The following is a 12551-nucleotide window of genomic DNA, read 5'->3' as shown; positions in this document are numbered from 1 at the left end:
ATTTAAAATATTTTAACAGGGACAAAGGAGATAATGTTCCCCTTTTCCAAAACAGAAATATCCCAAAGTCCAATGTTTCTGGGCCCAAGTTTGGATAGAAGGGCAGTGATTATAGGGTCGAATTTCTCTTGCCCATTAGCTAAAACCAGCGCCATATAGACTGAGAGTTACGTCATCTCCGTTCACTCCAATGGACCACTTTTTTACAGCAATGGCGGATCGTGGAGTCTCTCAATCGTTCCCCGGAAGTTAGCGCCAAGGCTAGCAGAGCTGTAGAGTTGCAGCATAATAGACCGTTCGTGACGGACTTTTAAAGGTAAGAAGAAGTTTAAAGATTTATATTGCGGATATTATCAGTACATCTGATTCAAATTAACATGTGTATTAAAGGATGTCAGTGGATTATCCCTAAATCAGTAGATTTAGGGAACGTTTACAGATAACAGATCAAGCTAGGATACTGAAGCAATTAGCAACACACGTTGAACAGCCTTTTAATTGTAAATTCCGTTCTCTTAATGTCTATTTGGTCCAACGTTGTTGAATTAGAGAAGAGGGGCTTCTAAACGGGATTGTATGCGGGGGTGGAGGGAGTTAAATATTAGATAAATATAACTTTGGTGCGTGTAAGAGTGAGTGTTTTTAGCAGAGCCATATTGTGTCCTTGTGATTATGTTGATTATTACCGGTCTGTATAATGTTGCAGCTCAGCTGATTTTGGATTGATGGCAAAGGGAGAGGGACTTAAGTGAGAGTGAAAACACAAGGTAAGTTTAATACTACTGTTTTATATAAGTAAACACCTTATCTCCCCAAGGCAATTTCCCATCCAATAGGTGTGCTATATAGGTGTGTATAACCCTTTCTCCTGTCTGTTACTCCCTCTTTCAGCACAAGAACCAGAGGGGGATTCAATGGAGCCTGAATACCTGCACTGAGACCCTCACCCTGCACCCTGAGTCTCAACTCTCAGTGTTTTTCAAGCCTTTCCCTGTTTTTTGTATTAAACAAAACATTAAGCTTTCCCAATGGTGTGGTTTTCGTTTTGTGAAAAAGTGCAAATGCAGTATTTGTATATAATTACATCACATCTTTGTTTGCTGTTGGTTGTGAAATTGCTCCTGCTGACTTGAGCCAGCCATTTTTTCCTCCGCTCTGTGTCAGTGGGGAAGCCGTACATTCGTACTCCTTTCTTGGAGCGATTTGAGCATCCCCAGGCAGCACAGCAAACCATGGTGGCGACTAGGAGGAAAAGGCACAGACAAACTGCATGATATGCTATTCAATGTTTATTGAATTCCATGTATTTGCAATGGATGTTCCTAAAACAACACATTTAACATCATCATCATGCTGCTGCTGCTAGTCCTTTGATAGTCACCTGTCGGTCTCCTGTCCTTTCTGAAAGCCATAAAGATGACATTAGTCATTTAGATAACTTGTGTCCTCAATTACCATGGGATTACTGAAACTACCATGAATTTAAGAAAATGGTAGACATTAATCTAATCTGAATTTTAAAGCATTACTTTAGATCCCCTCCCTCTAAATATATCAATAAACATTAGAAAGTGATGCTCCTGACTACCATACAAGTTTAAGAAGATAATATTGGTTTTAAAGAATTCAAAGCTATAAATAAACAGCAACAGGCTCTTTAACCAAGGCACTGTTAGCCTAACATGTAAACTAGTTGTTCACACTAATCCTAATATTATCACTTAATATTAGCAAATTCTATTTTATTTTTTAAAACATATTGATGTAAATACATACACATATCCATTTGTTGTATAAATATTGCAAATCAAAACCTTTATTCACTAATAATTACCAAAAATCGTAGTTCTATCTCCTGTTATCAGTGCATTCACATTGCCCGCCATGAACTTCCGGGGAACGATCCTCGTCTACATGAACCACGTGACGATAACCGTTTTTGGACTTCCGTTGTCGTAACTCTTCTATCTATATGGCGCTGGCTAAAACCATGTGAAAACCCTGCAGCATCGAGCACAGCAACAAACTACGCCAACTTTAAATACACGCATGATCAATATCTGTTGAGATCTTAACCTGTTGTTAACTGGGTGATATGTGAGATGAAACTGATGCTGCCTGCATTTCAACATAAATCAAATCAAAGAGAACTCTTCAAGTCCAAGGCAACAATTTCAAATGTATTTTTTGCTGTTTCCTATAATAGAGTAATCAGGAAAACCGTAATATATTGAAATGTGTGAATTTGTATGTCGGAACCAGTCAATGTTTGGTTAAATTAATAATCAATCATAAAGAAAAGTTGTCGAAATAATTTCCGTTAGAAGACTCAAATTAATTGTCTTGTTGTTTCAGCCCTACAATCCAATATGGCTGCTGTCATTGCAAGTTACTGTATATATAAATCCTCCATCATCTTGGGGACATATGCTTTTTTTTTTTTTAAGTCCTCAACATTGTGGACCTCAACAAAGCAAACCATATCATAATAGAAGCATTACATAATGTTAGATGCACTTGGCCAGTGATTCTCGTGGACACATGGACATTTGACTGTGTGACGAAGGTAACCTCGTCACTGTGGACTGACGGCTTCGGGCCTTGTAATATTGCACATGTGGTTTGGTTTGGGGGTGTTCCCCAAACCTGTTTTGTCTGTTGCTCCTGATTGTGTTCACCTGGTGCCCTGTGTTGTCCCCTCCCCCCCCCCCACCTGTGTCTTGTTGATTGATTAGTGTGTGTGTGTATTTCGGCTCTGTTTTCCCTGTCAGTGGACAGGTAGTGTGTGTGAGATCCTTGTGGCTGCTGACTGTGTTCAGGTGGACAGCAATTGAGGCTGTGAATCATGTGCCCATGATTTGAATAAATGCCCACACCGGGTTGTATTTGGACGTTCTGCCTCTGCCTCCTTGCTTGGTCGGGCCGCTCAACGGTCAGTCTCACAAACTGGTTCCCCGCAATTTCTAAATTGCACTAGCAATATTGATTCTGCAAAGGTAATTTATGCTATCAAAGAAACGGTCCATTATTGTCAAAAGGCTACAAGGGTTAGCCATGTTGCTAATCTTTGTGCACTCCTGCAGGCTTTAACTGCTACAGAATACTGAAACCTTGTTTCATGTTGCACTGTTGGAGGAGCCTGCGACTGAGGTTTCTCATTGCCATATGTACACTGTACTACTGTGCACGGGACAATAAAGCCTTGAATATTGGTTTGGACTAAACATCATTCAATGGTCTATGTGTGCAGCAATCTCTCACATAAAGGAACTAGAACAAAGGTTTTAATTAATTTCTGAATAAAACCAACTCAAATTCCTCAATAAATAAACAGCTAACACAGACACAAATCTGACATGACTTACCTAATGAGTTTATAATAGTCTATTGGACTAAAAGTCCAATGTTTTCCTGAGGGCCAAACCCCTGGGTGTTGGTCCAGGAAGTCAGACAATAGAATCACAACACTAATATAGACTGTGCTTCCTCTCCGGTATTAAACAGTAGGCTTAATTACGAGATTTAACTTTGAAGACAAGTGAACTGGAAACATGAGCACACTTTAAAATGACTCATAGAAAGCCTGTGTTTATACTTTTCCCTTTAGTGCTTTTCATCAATCTGTATAGTTTTGCTCTGAGTTCAGTGTTTCCCCTATATACAAATAGCGGCGGCTCTGCGCTGCTGCTGGAATATGCGCGCCGCTGCTAGGGGGCGCCAGCCAGGTACCAAACATGTATAAATAATGATAAGTGCCGACCCTTTTTGATTGTTTGTTATGTGGATTTTTAGTATTTGTGTTACTGTATGTTCAAAAAGGTGTATTTTGCTAAATCTTGAGACATTGCCACTGTATGTAATAGGCAGGCCCGGACTGGCCATGGGGAGGACCGGGAGGTTTCCCGATGGCCTGGCCTGTTAAGTGGCATGCTGGTCTGGCGATTTTTTTTAAATTATGTATTGTGAACGCAACGCTGCGCAAATGTGGGTTTGCCTCACTCAGGGTGACTGGCTGTCTACATGATGTGGCCTGCCGACATGGCCACTTCCATACCGATCATAAATCAAAGCCCTCGATTGGTCTCTGTGTGTCATTCAAGCTCGGGAGGGTGTGTGTTAGTGTATGTGTGGCGCGAGCGAGAGAGAGAAAGAGAGAGCGCGCACCGGTTACTTGTATTTTTGTTGTTAGCATCTGGTTAGCTAGCTGCTCTAAAAGACATAAGGAGCTGTTTCAACAACAAGGTGGAGGGAGAGTCCTCTGCTGTCAGACTGAGAGAGAAAAACAGCTCAGGTGAGGTTAGGGACTCTCTGAGTGTTTAGATAGTTAATTTTAGTCTAAGTTATCTCAGTGGGTCTCAAACAAATATGTGTTTACAAATTATGTAAACACATATTTCAAAAGCACTCCTTTATAATTATTAGGTTAAATAAAAACAGGTTTGAAATCATTTCAATGTATACTATAGGACAATAAATCAAAAATATCGTTTAAAGTTGGAGAGATACAAAAAAATGCATGAATAAATAAATGTTAAGGTAAAATAAGATATGAATGAACAACAAAAATAAAATAGTTACATGTATTTGTTATTGGCTATGGTAGGCTATTGGTTATGTTCATATACTTATTTGATTATTAAAATGTAAACGGATATTTTTCATATGGGTGTTTAGAGTTGTACCCCCTAGATCAGGTCTCTAGTAATTGTGTGCTCAAAGTGCACCAGATTGAAGCATTTTACTTTAAAATGTTCAAAGAAATCTTCCCGGGGGGGCATACCCCCGGACCCCCCTAGAGGATGTGATGTCCACCCCCCAATTAAAACATGTTCATACAATACATTTGAAGCCATGTTGACGTATATTACCTATGTCCATAAGTTTCTGTTTTTGTCTTTTGTAGAGATTTTTCATTTAATCTTTATATAAGACATATTTTTAGTTGGACTTTTATTAATCCCTCGTGGGGAAATGGTTTCTCTGCATTTGACCCATCCATAGTGTTAGGAGCAGTGTGCTGCCTTTTTGAACAGCGCCCGGGGAGCAGTGTGGGGAACGGTGCCTTGCTCAGGGACACCTCTGTAGCACTTGGTCTTGCCGGGACTTGAACTGGTGACCTTCCAGTTGCCAAGCCAAGTCCCTATCGACTTCGCCACCACCACCACTACCAAAACCAGCAGCAAATTGTCTAGATAACGTAATAGGCCCTGGTAATAGGCCTCAAGAGCCTTTCTTGTGCTGGCAGACTCATAGAAACAAATTAGCGGGGCGCACTTCGCAAGCACTAAAAAATTCCCCGCGCTCACATTATGCTGGGCCCACGTGCCTTAGCACCGCTGCTATGACTCCATCCTAGCACTGGAGTTGCAGACTTCAAATCAAAAATATTTCTGAATAAAACTTCTCACAACAAAGCCTGTTGATTATCTTGAGTAATGGGGTAATGATTTTTGGAAATTGCTATTGAGTTTTTCAAGTTTGTCCTTTTTTGAAGTTGGCGCACAACAGGCCAAACACCATGTAGTTCCATTATATTTCATTAAGAGAACACATCTTTACAGACAATATGTATAACACTGAGCAACTCACAACTGAACTGAGTCAATATTGATTAATAGCAGGTAAAAGGGAAAAAAATGCATCCTGGATTTTGGGGTGAACTGTTTATTTGAATGATGGTTGCACGAAAACAATTAAATTAGCTAAATCAGATCAGAGGATGCTGCAGAGATTTGGCTTTTGTCATATTTGACCTTCACAGGTGACTGCATATCATCGTGTTATAGACTGGAACAGTCCCAGCAGTATCACAAGTAACATAACGCCAACCACACGGTTAAGCTTATTACATTACAACGGTTTTCTCCACTCCATCCAAAATGAAGGCGACATTACAGGAAGGAAACGCACATCTCTTATCCTCTATAATCTGGGTGTTGGTTAAACACACTATGGAAATGCGTTTTAAATGTGCAGTGTTAAAGGAAATAGACGTGTGACACATTATCATACAGTTTGTGGTTGTGACAACACGTCATACTCAAGATATTTCCATGAATTGTGATCATGAGGTGTTGTCGTGTTTCACATTTTTCAGACAGACACTATACTCTATTCATCACACTAACTTATCACTATAGCAGATACGACTTTATACAGGAGCTTTGACAGAAAACGATCAGGATGGAATTAGAAATATGAACACCTAATGAATAACCTGTCATGGTTTAGGTGTATTTCATTATTCAAAGTCAAGACACATACGTTTTGCAACAGATTATTCTAGTTAAGGACTACCGGCTGGTTCCTTATGCCATGATTTACTTGACTGTGCTGCAGTCAGATTTAAACAGGGTAGGAAGTGAGAAATGAAAGGGATAACACAGAACTAAACAAGACAGTTGGCGTTGGCTTCGACTTAGATACACGGTAATTAAGGAAGCCCTGTGCTTTGTTGACATCCTGTGAATTGGTCCTCTCAAGTGTGGCTCCAACATGCTTTACATGTGGCTCTCGTGTCTACTGTAAAGCAGACACGCCTGAACAGCTCACAAGCTAAGCTATCAGAGTACACTCTGCTGCTGCAGGGGTTTCTAACATGTGTTGTTGTTGGCTACATGCAGCTTGTGTGAATGACAACATTGTTCCATGTTTGGTGGAAGCTGATTTATTGATGTGGTTTTTAACTGTTAGATCATGTGATGAGTGCTGGAGACAATCAAGGTGAAGTTATGGGTGTAATGATGATTGTCAATGTTTTCATATGTGAAGCTGTGAACATTATACCCTACAATATCACCAAATAATGGATACTGGTTTCTCCTCTGTGCCGCATTCTCTTCCTCCTTCTCCACTCCATACTATCCACAATGCTATCAATCATCTATCTCCCTCTTTCTCCCCTTTGCTCCTACTCCTAGGTGTCTGCAGTCCCCGGGAGGGGGGGGGGGCAATCTGTCTTTCGATGTCTTTAAGGGGTTGGGAACAAAGGGAGAGGAGAGGTAAGAAGAGAGAGGAGGGTTAACGCACAGGAATGCAGGGGGTCGCTGGGAGGGGGCTATCAAAACATCACACCGTTCACAGTGAGCTCATTCTTCATTTCACTTCAGAATCAGAAACGGGTTTATTGCCAGGTAGGTTCACACATACGAGGAATTTGACTTGATGTCATGGTGCATACATAACATATAAAACAAAAACTCTAATATAAAACACAACATCTTTAAGGACACTGTAATAAAATATAGTTAAATAGCAATAAAATAAAGCAGTAATTTACAGCGAAATGGAATGCAATGAGTTATAGAATATGAAATAAGAATATGTGCAGTAAGCAGTATTTGAACATTGTGTGCATTAATGTAATGCACACAGCAGTTTAACACCAACAGGTGTACCGGTAATGCTTTTTGTGGCCACATTATTGTTAGAACACTTATTTAAAGCCTGAATGCTGCATTAAAAGTGTATTCAGTACCACCGCACTGTTAACCACTTACTTCATCACTGTCAGTAGGTAGCTGTGTGATTCTTATGTTCATATAGCAACTTATTCTAGTGAAAACGACACTTCAGCCGAATAATCTTGCCATACTGTTAGTGTGGTTATTTGGGTCAGGAAGCGGAGTGTATGTGGGGTCATACCTGGCTTGATGATGGTCTGAAAGTAAATCACTAGCACGAAGAGCGAGCCGAGGCACGTCGCCAGGAGCAGGCGTCCTCCTCTGGGCATCCTCATCCTGAAGCCGGGCTCTGCTAGCGGAGCACCCGACCCCTAGTCGCTGCCACGAAACGTTTCATACGAGACCACCCGACGGAGGATGCGAGACTCCCGGAGGAATAAGTACCTTATTCATCAATTATGGGCGACGAAAAAAGACAGGAGTCCATCCAGGGGTAACGTTAGCTGGACCTATTGAACGACCCAGCAATTAGCCTTTCATTGAAACGTGAGTGGGACGTAAATCCAGAACCGCCCGCTATGGTCTTTTTTTTTGGTAACGCTAACTTAATAATGATGACCAATTAAGCAAGGTCACCTAAGATAAATCATGTCGTGATGGTAAGTTCGTATCACAAACCCCAAAGCAAAAGTAAAAGGTATGGAGACAAATGTTGCTGCTCCTTAGCCCAAGTCGTTGGTGGTGACAAGAGTTTGTCGAAACTACATAAACTTTTTCTTCGCCAAACATGGACGGGGCACTGTGCCATGACGTCACGCCCCCCTCCTCTCTCGAGCCCTCTCCCCGATTGCATGCTGCCTTCGAGGAGTGTCGGAAATGTTACAGGTGGTCTGAGAAAGTCGTATATTTCATTTGATGTATTCTCAGCTGTCCGTTGTTGTTGTTGTTTTTGTTGTTGTTGTTTTTGTTGTTGTCGTTGATGTAAAGGTTATTTTCAACGATAACAATGTACCATGCCTCTACTGTAACTATACTGGTAAGTCTGCGGCTTACCAGTATAGTTATTGAAATCAGAATGTTTGACACACGAGGAGCACATGAAGGCAGCATAGCAGTCGCTCAGAGAGATGTCAACATGAATTGAGTACAGCATGTCCTATCATGCAATAACTGACTGCTAAATTATGCTGCCTGGTAGTAAGTCATTTTATAAAATAAATAGATGAAAAAGCATGTAAAATAAACTGCAGCCACATTAAACTATCAGACATAAATCAACATTTAACAAAATAGGCAGAAAATAAACAAAGAAAACTCACACAGTTAAACGTATTCTACCTGCTGGTAACTCAAATCTGTCGTTTTATTTTTTGATGCAAACATGAAAGCTGCAGGGAACAGTTGTACCATGTTGTACTTCTGTTGTGTCACTGTTAGTAACTTAATTTGGCATCAGTACTGACCCAGCTTCTTTTTGATTTGTGTAACATCATGCATTATAAGATAATAAGCCTACTCACAAAAACGACATACCTGGGCATACTTCAATGTATGAATCAATCTATATTTATTCAATAATCATATTACATTATGCAAAGTACATTTACATTCATTTGTAAATGTTATATGTACAGTAACATATGCCAGACGAAACTGCGTTTTGGCCTTTTTTTCTTTCTTCTAAATTCTTAAACACCACCTTTTAGACATTATAAAATTCCACAGACTTCCACAGATAAATTGCATTTTTCCCCCTGGAACTCCTTCTGAAGAGCACATTTCTCCACGTGGCAGTTCTCAGAGAAGTTAATGCAGCATTGAAGTTTCAATGCAAAACATTCAATCACATCTCATCACGACAGGGGTAGGTTTTTGATGAATAGTTGCACATTACCATTGAAGGAGGAAGACACATATTTCAAAATAACAGATGACTGAAAGCACAATTAAGAAAGAAATAGTCCAATAATGTAAAATCTATAAGAGCATTGGATTTTGTAGATTGTCTATCCTTGTTGCTTATCCATCTATAAACTGTCCAAACATTCTTTGTAACGCCACACGCCATATGCTCAGGGCATTACATCATGTCATGGTTTTATTTACGGCATACAGCATGTCTAACATATACAGAACTAGCATGCTTCACATAAAGAATAGCAGCACCAGAAACATAAACATTGTTAGTGCTTTGACTCTCGCACGCTTAAATGCTGAATGTGTTAACCATTAAATGCAAATTTCACAACAGCTGTATGTATATTAAATGCGCATTTGGTAAATAATGATGGAGAAATATGCAGTAAGACCCACATAGCAATTATAGAAGATGGACATTTCAAAAATCTAAACAGTGTCAGCTTGTTGTCGCTGAAGATGATTGATTTTTAATTTAAAGCTTCCCTGTTGAGGTATTTTCATTAGACATAATGATGGACCAATGAGCAAAGCCATGACAGTGTGATGTGCTTCCTTCCAAAATGGTCCAAGCTGCGTAGTGCTGATTAAGGATTGAACTGAATCAAAGTCTGAACACACGGCAGGAACTTAGCCACAGAGTGCTGTTATATCTACAAATGCTGTTATTACACACATGCCCATCATTATCCCTCACCTTGCAACGCCTCCTGGATTTCTTGCAGACACTTAGACGTGAGAATGAGAGAGGCTTGGTTCGGGATGACTTGGCAAATGATGTGGTTGCTTGGGCCAATGTTAGCTCTTACCACACAACTCTCACCAGCAGATGTTTACTGACCACCCACGGGGTCCTGACATACTCCTTACTTGTGTCTAACAGATCACCATAGACTAGGTGGAGGATCATCATTAGTCCAAGGAAAAGTACTGGGGCAATGACTGCTGATTGGATGTAACTTGTTTTGCCTTAGCTACATGTCTTTTGACTTTAGAAGGAAATAAATCCTGGGTGTATTTTCACTTTGGTGTTATAGTCTCTGGCATGAGAATGTTTTGTAGTCAGCTAAATATTTGTTTCTATAGGTTTCACCATGTTGTCAGTTTCCTGGATTCTATCGATGCTAACTGTTGTTAGCATGTTTATCCTGCCTGTGCTAGCAGAGATCTAATAACATTTGATTGTATTTATTATTGGTTAATTAAGTTCTTGAAATGTTATATTTTGAGTATACATAAATAGTGTATGCTTCACAGTAGGCTATGAACTTCCTGAGATGCAAGAATATTTGTAGACTTGATCTGACATAAAGTCGAATCATATCATGTTGAATGTTTGAACCACTGCTGATCACACAGTGGTTGGGAATGATGTGAACTCAACTCATGTCTTTAAAATGATTAGTATTTTTTAGTAGTTTTGGCTTTCCCTTAAAAAGCAACACAAATATGGACACAGATATCGAGCTAGACCAGGGAGTTGATTAGCAGCTTAGCATAACGAGGGAGTCTTGGCAAAATAAAACGTTGATTTCTACGTTTTCTAGGGTGTTGCTAGGCAGACTTTCAACTGCAAAAAGAGCCATGCTACTAGAGCGTTTTCTCCAATCTTTATGCTAAGAAACTTGATGAACTGTCACCAGTGCTGTGAAAAATAACAATTAATGTGAATCATTTCGAATGATAACAAGAATGTATTGATGTTGGCTATTAGGATTCAGGCTAGCAAGATCTATTTTTGGTTTTCAAAGGACAAGACAAACAAAAACAACCTTTTACAACAACTGCTGTTGTGTACGCTACCATAATGGTCCCAAAAACTGCCTGTAATCTGCCACTCTTCTGCAACAGACCCTTTTAGAGGATAGTAATCAAAACATACAGTAGTGGAGAACATGTTCAAACTATAATGGCTGTCCAGAAAAGGCATAAAGCGTTCTCGGCTTGCAATTATTGTGTACAAATGTACAAAGATGCTAGTGATTACTCTTTTTTTTCAGTATTGATGTGAAAAATATATACCCATCTGAAAATATTTGGTTTTGACAAGCCCTGACTGAAAGTACATTCATCCGGGCTGGAATCACAGCCCTTAGAATATATTTAGTTTGTGCCTGATGGAGTTTCATGAAAGTAAACGTATGCCGTTTTCCTTCTAACATGTGCTTTTAAGACCTGCAGTTAGCGGTTAGCTTCATTACCATCCTTTGATCTCATATGGTTTTCTGTTTGTGGTGCTGGGATGGGCTGAGACTAGACATCCCTTGTAAAACTGAAACACAATAATAGGGTGCTAAAATATGCTGACATAAAGAGATATTTCCCTAAAAATGACCTCAAGTCAGTTTTTAAAGTGTTAAACTGGTAAATCATAAGCATGCAATGCCAGCCTGTAGTGCACCAACTGTTTAACATCAGATTATAGACAACCATGTCAAACAAATTAACCAGGTCATATTGGCAAAAAAACGAACAATTTGTCAGTGCACCATCTGCTGACCATACTTCTCCAGGAACATCCATGCTTTCATTTAAAGTTCACAAATAAAGTCCAAATCAGGTTTTTCTATGACCTTTAATCACATCTCCAGTGTCTTATGTTATATAAACAGCAACTGAAAATGACCCTCCCTCAATTAATCCTTCAACCCCCGGACCTAAAGTGAGAACAAGAAAAAAGTCCCACAAAAACCTCATGGCTTGCTTTTACTTTAATTTTCGCTGCATAATGAGCATGCGCCTGTAAAAAGCATGGAACCCACTCATCAAGGCAACATCAATGCAACCATAAGATGCCTATGTAAACATATTACATGTAAGGGAGCTCAGCTGCACATGTATGACCCGGGTTTAAAACAACCAGAGCCTTTGTTGTATGTCATCTGCATGCCTGTACTTAAATCAGTCTAATTAGGGTAAAATCCTACCAAAAACCTCTACAACCATGTCAGTAAAGCAGGTCTATGTTTAAAAGTAACATGATCATACATGATTGGGTTTTTAATTACAAGTGCAGCATGTTGGCTATTCACATGATGACACTTCCACTTTGTGAAGGACTCTTCCTAAGAGCTAGCCTTACGTACTAAGAGCATTCTAATTAAAAGCTAATTAGTTCCCAATAATTTTTTATGTAAAATTTTTTTTTGAAGCAATGCACAGCATTTCAATAGAGAGAGATTTTTCTTGCAGTGTAAACTGTTCGATTTGTTCCTAACCGAGCTGTGCATC

The 12551-nt window shown here is 39.6% G+C and overlaps 1 protein-coding gene across 2 annotated transcripts in view; it reads right to left on the bottom strand.

Annotated features, from left to right (window-relative positions):
- The window catches only part of si:ch211-236h17.3 (carbohydrate sulfotransferase 11), a 30282-nt gene extending 22092 nt beyond the window's left edge, over positions 1–8190 (bottom strand). For both annotated transcript variants that reach the window (XM_034196447.1, XM_034196448.1), the window contains exon 1: positions 7645–8190. In XM_034196447.1, the coding sequence (XP_034052338.1) occupies positions 7645–7738 (94 nt within the window). In that variant the 5' untranslated portion in view covers positions 7739–8190. The remainder of the gene's footprint in view (positions 1–7644) is intronic.
- Positions 8191–12551: the final 4361 nt, after the last annotated feature.

This window comes from Gymnodraco acuticeps, unplaced genomic scaffold (genome assembly GCF_902827175.1).
Source record: "Gymnodraco acuticeps unplaced genomic scaffold, fGymAcu1.1, whole genome shotgun sequence".
Taxonomy (NCBI): Eukaryota; Metazoa; Chordata; class Actinopteri; order Perciformes; family Bathydraconidae; genus Gymnodraco; species Gymnodraco acuticeps.
This window is presented reverse-complemented; position numbering and strand designations above follow the sequence as displayed.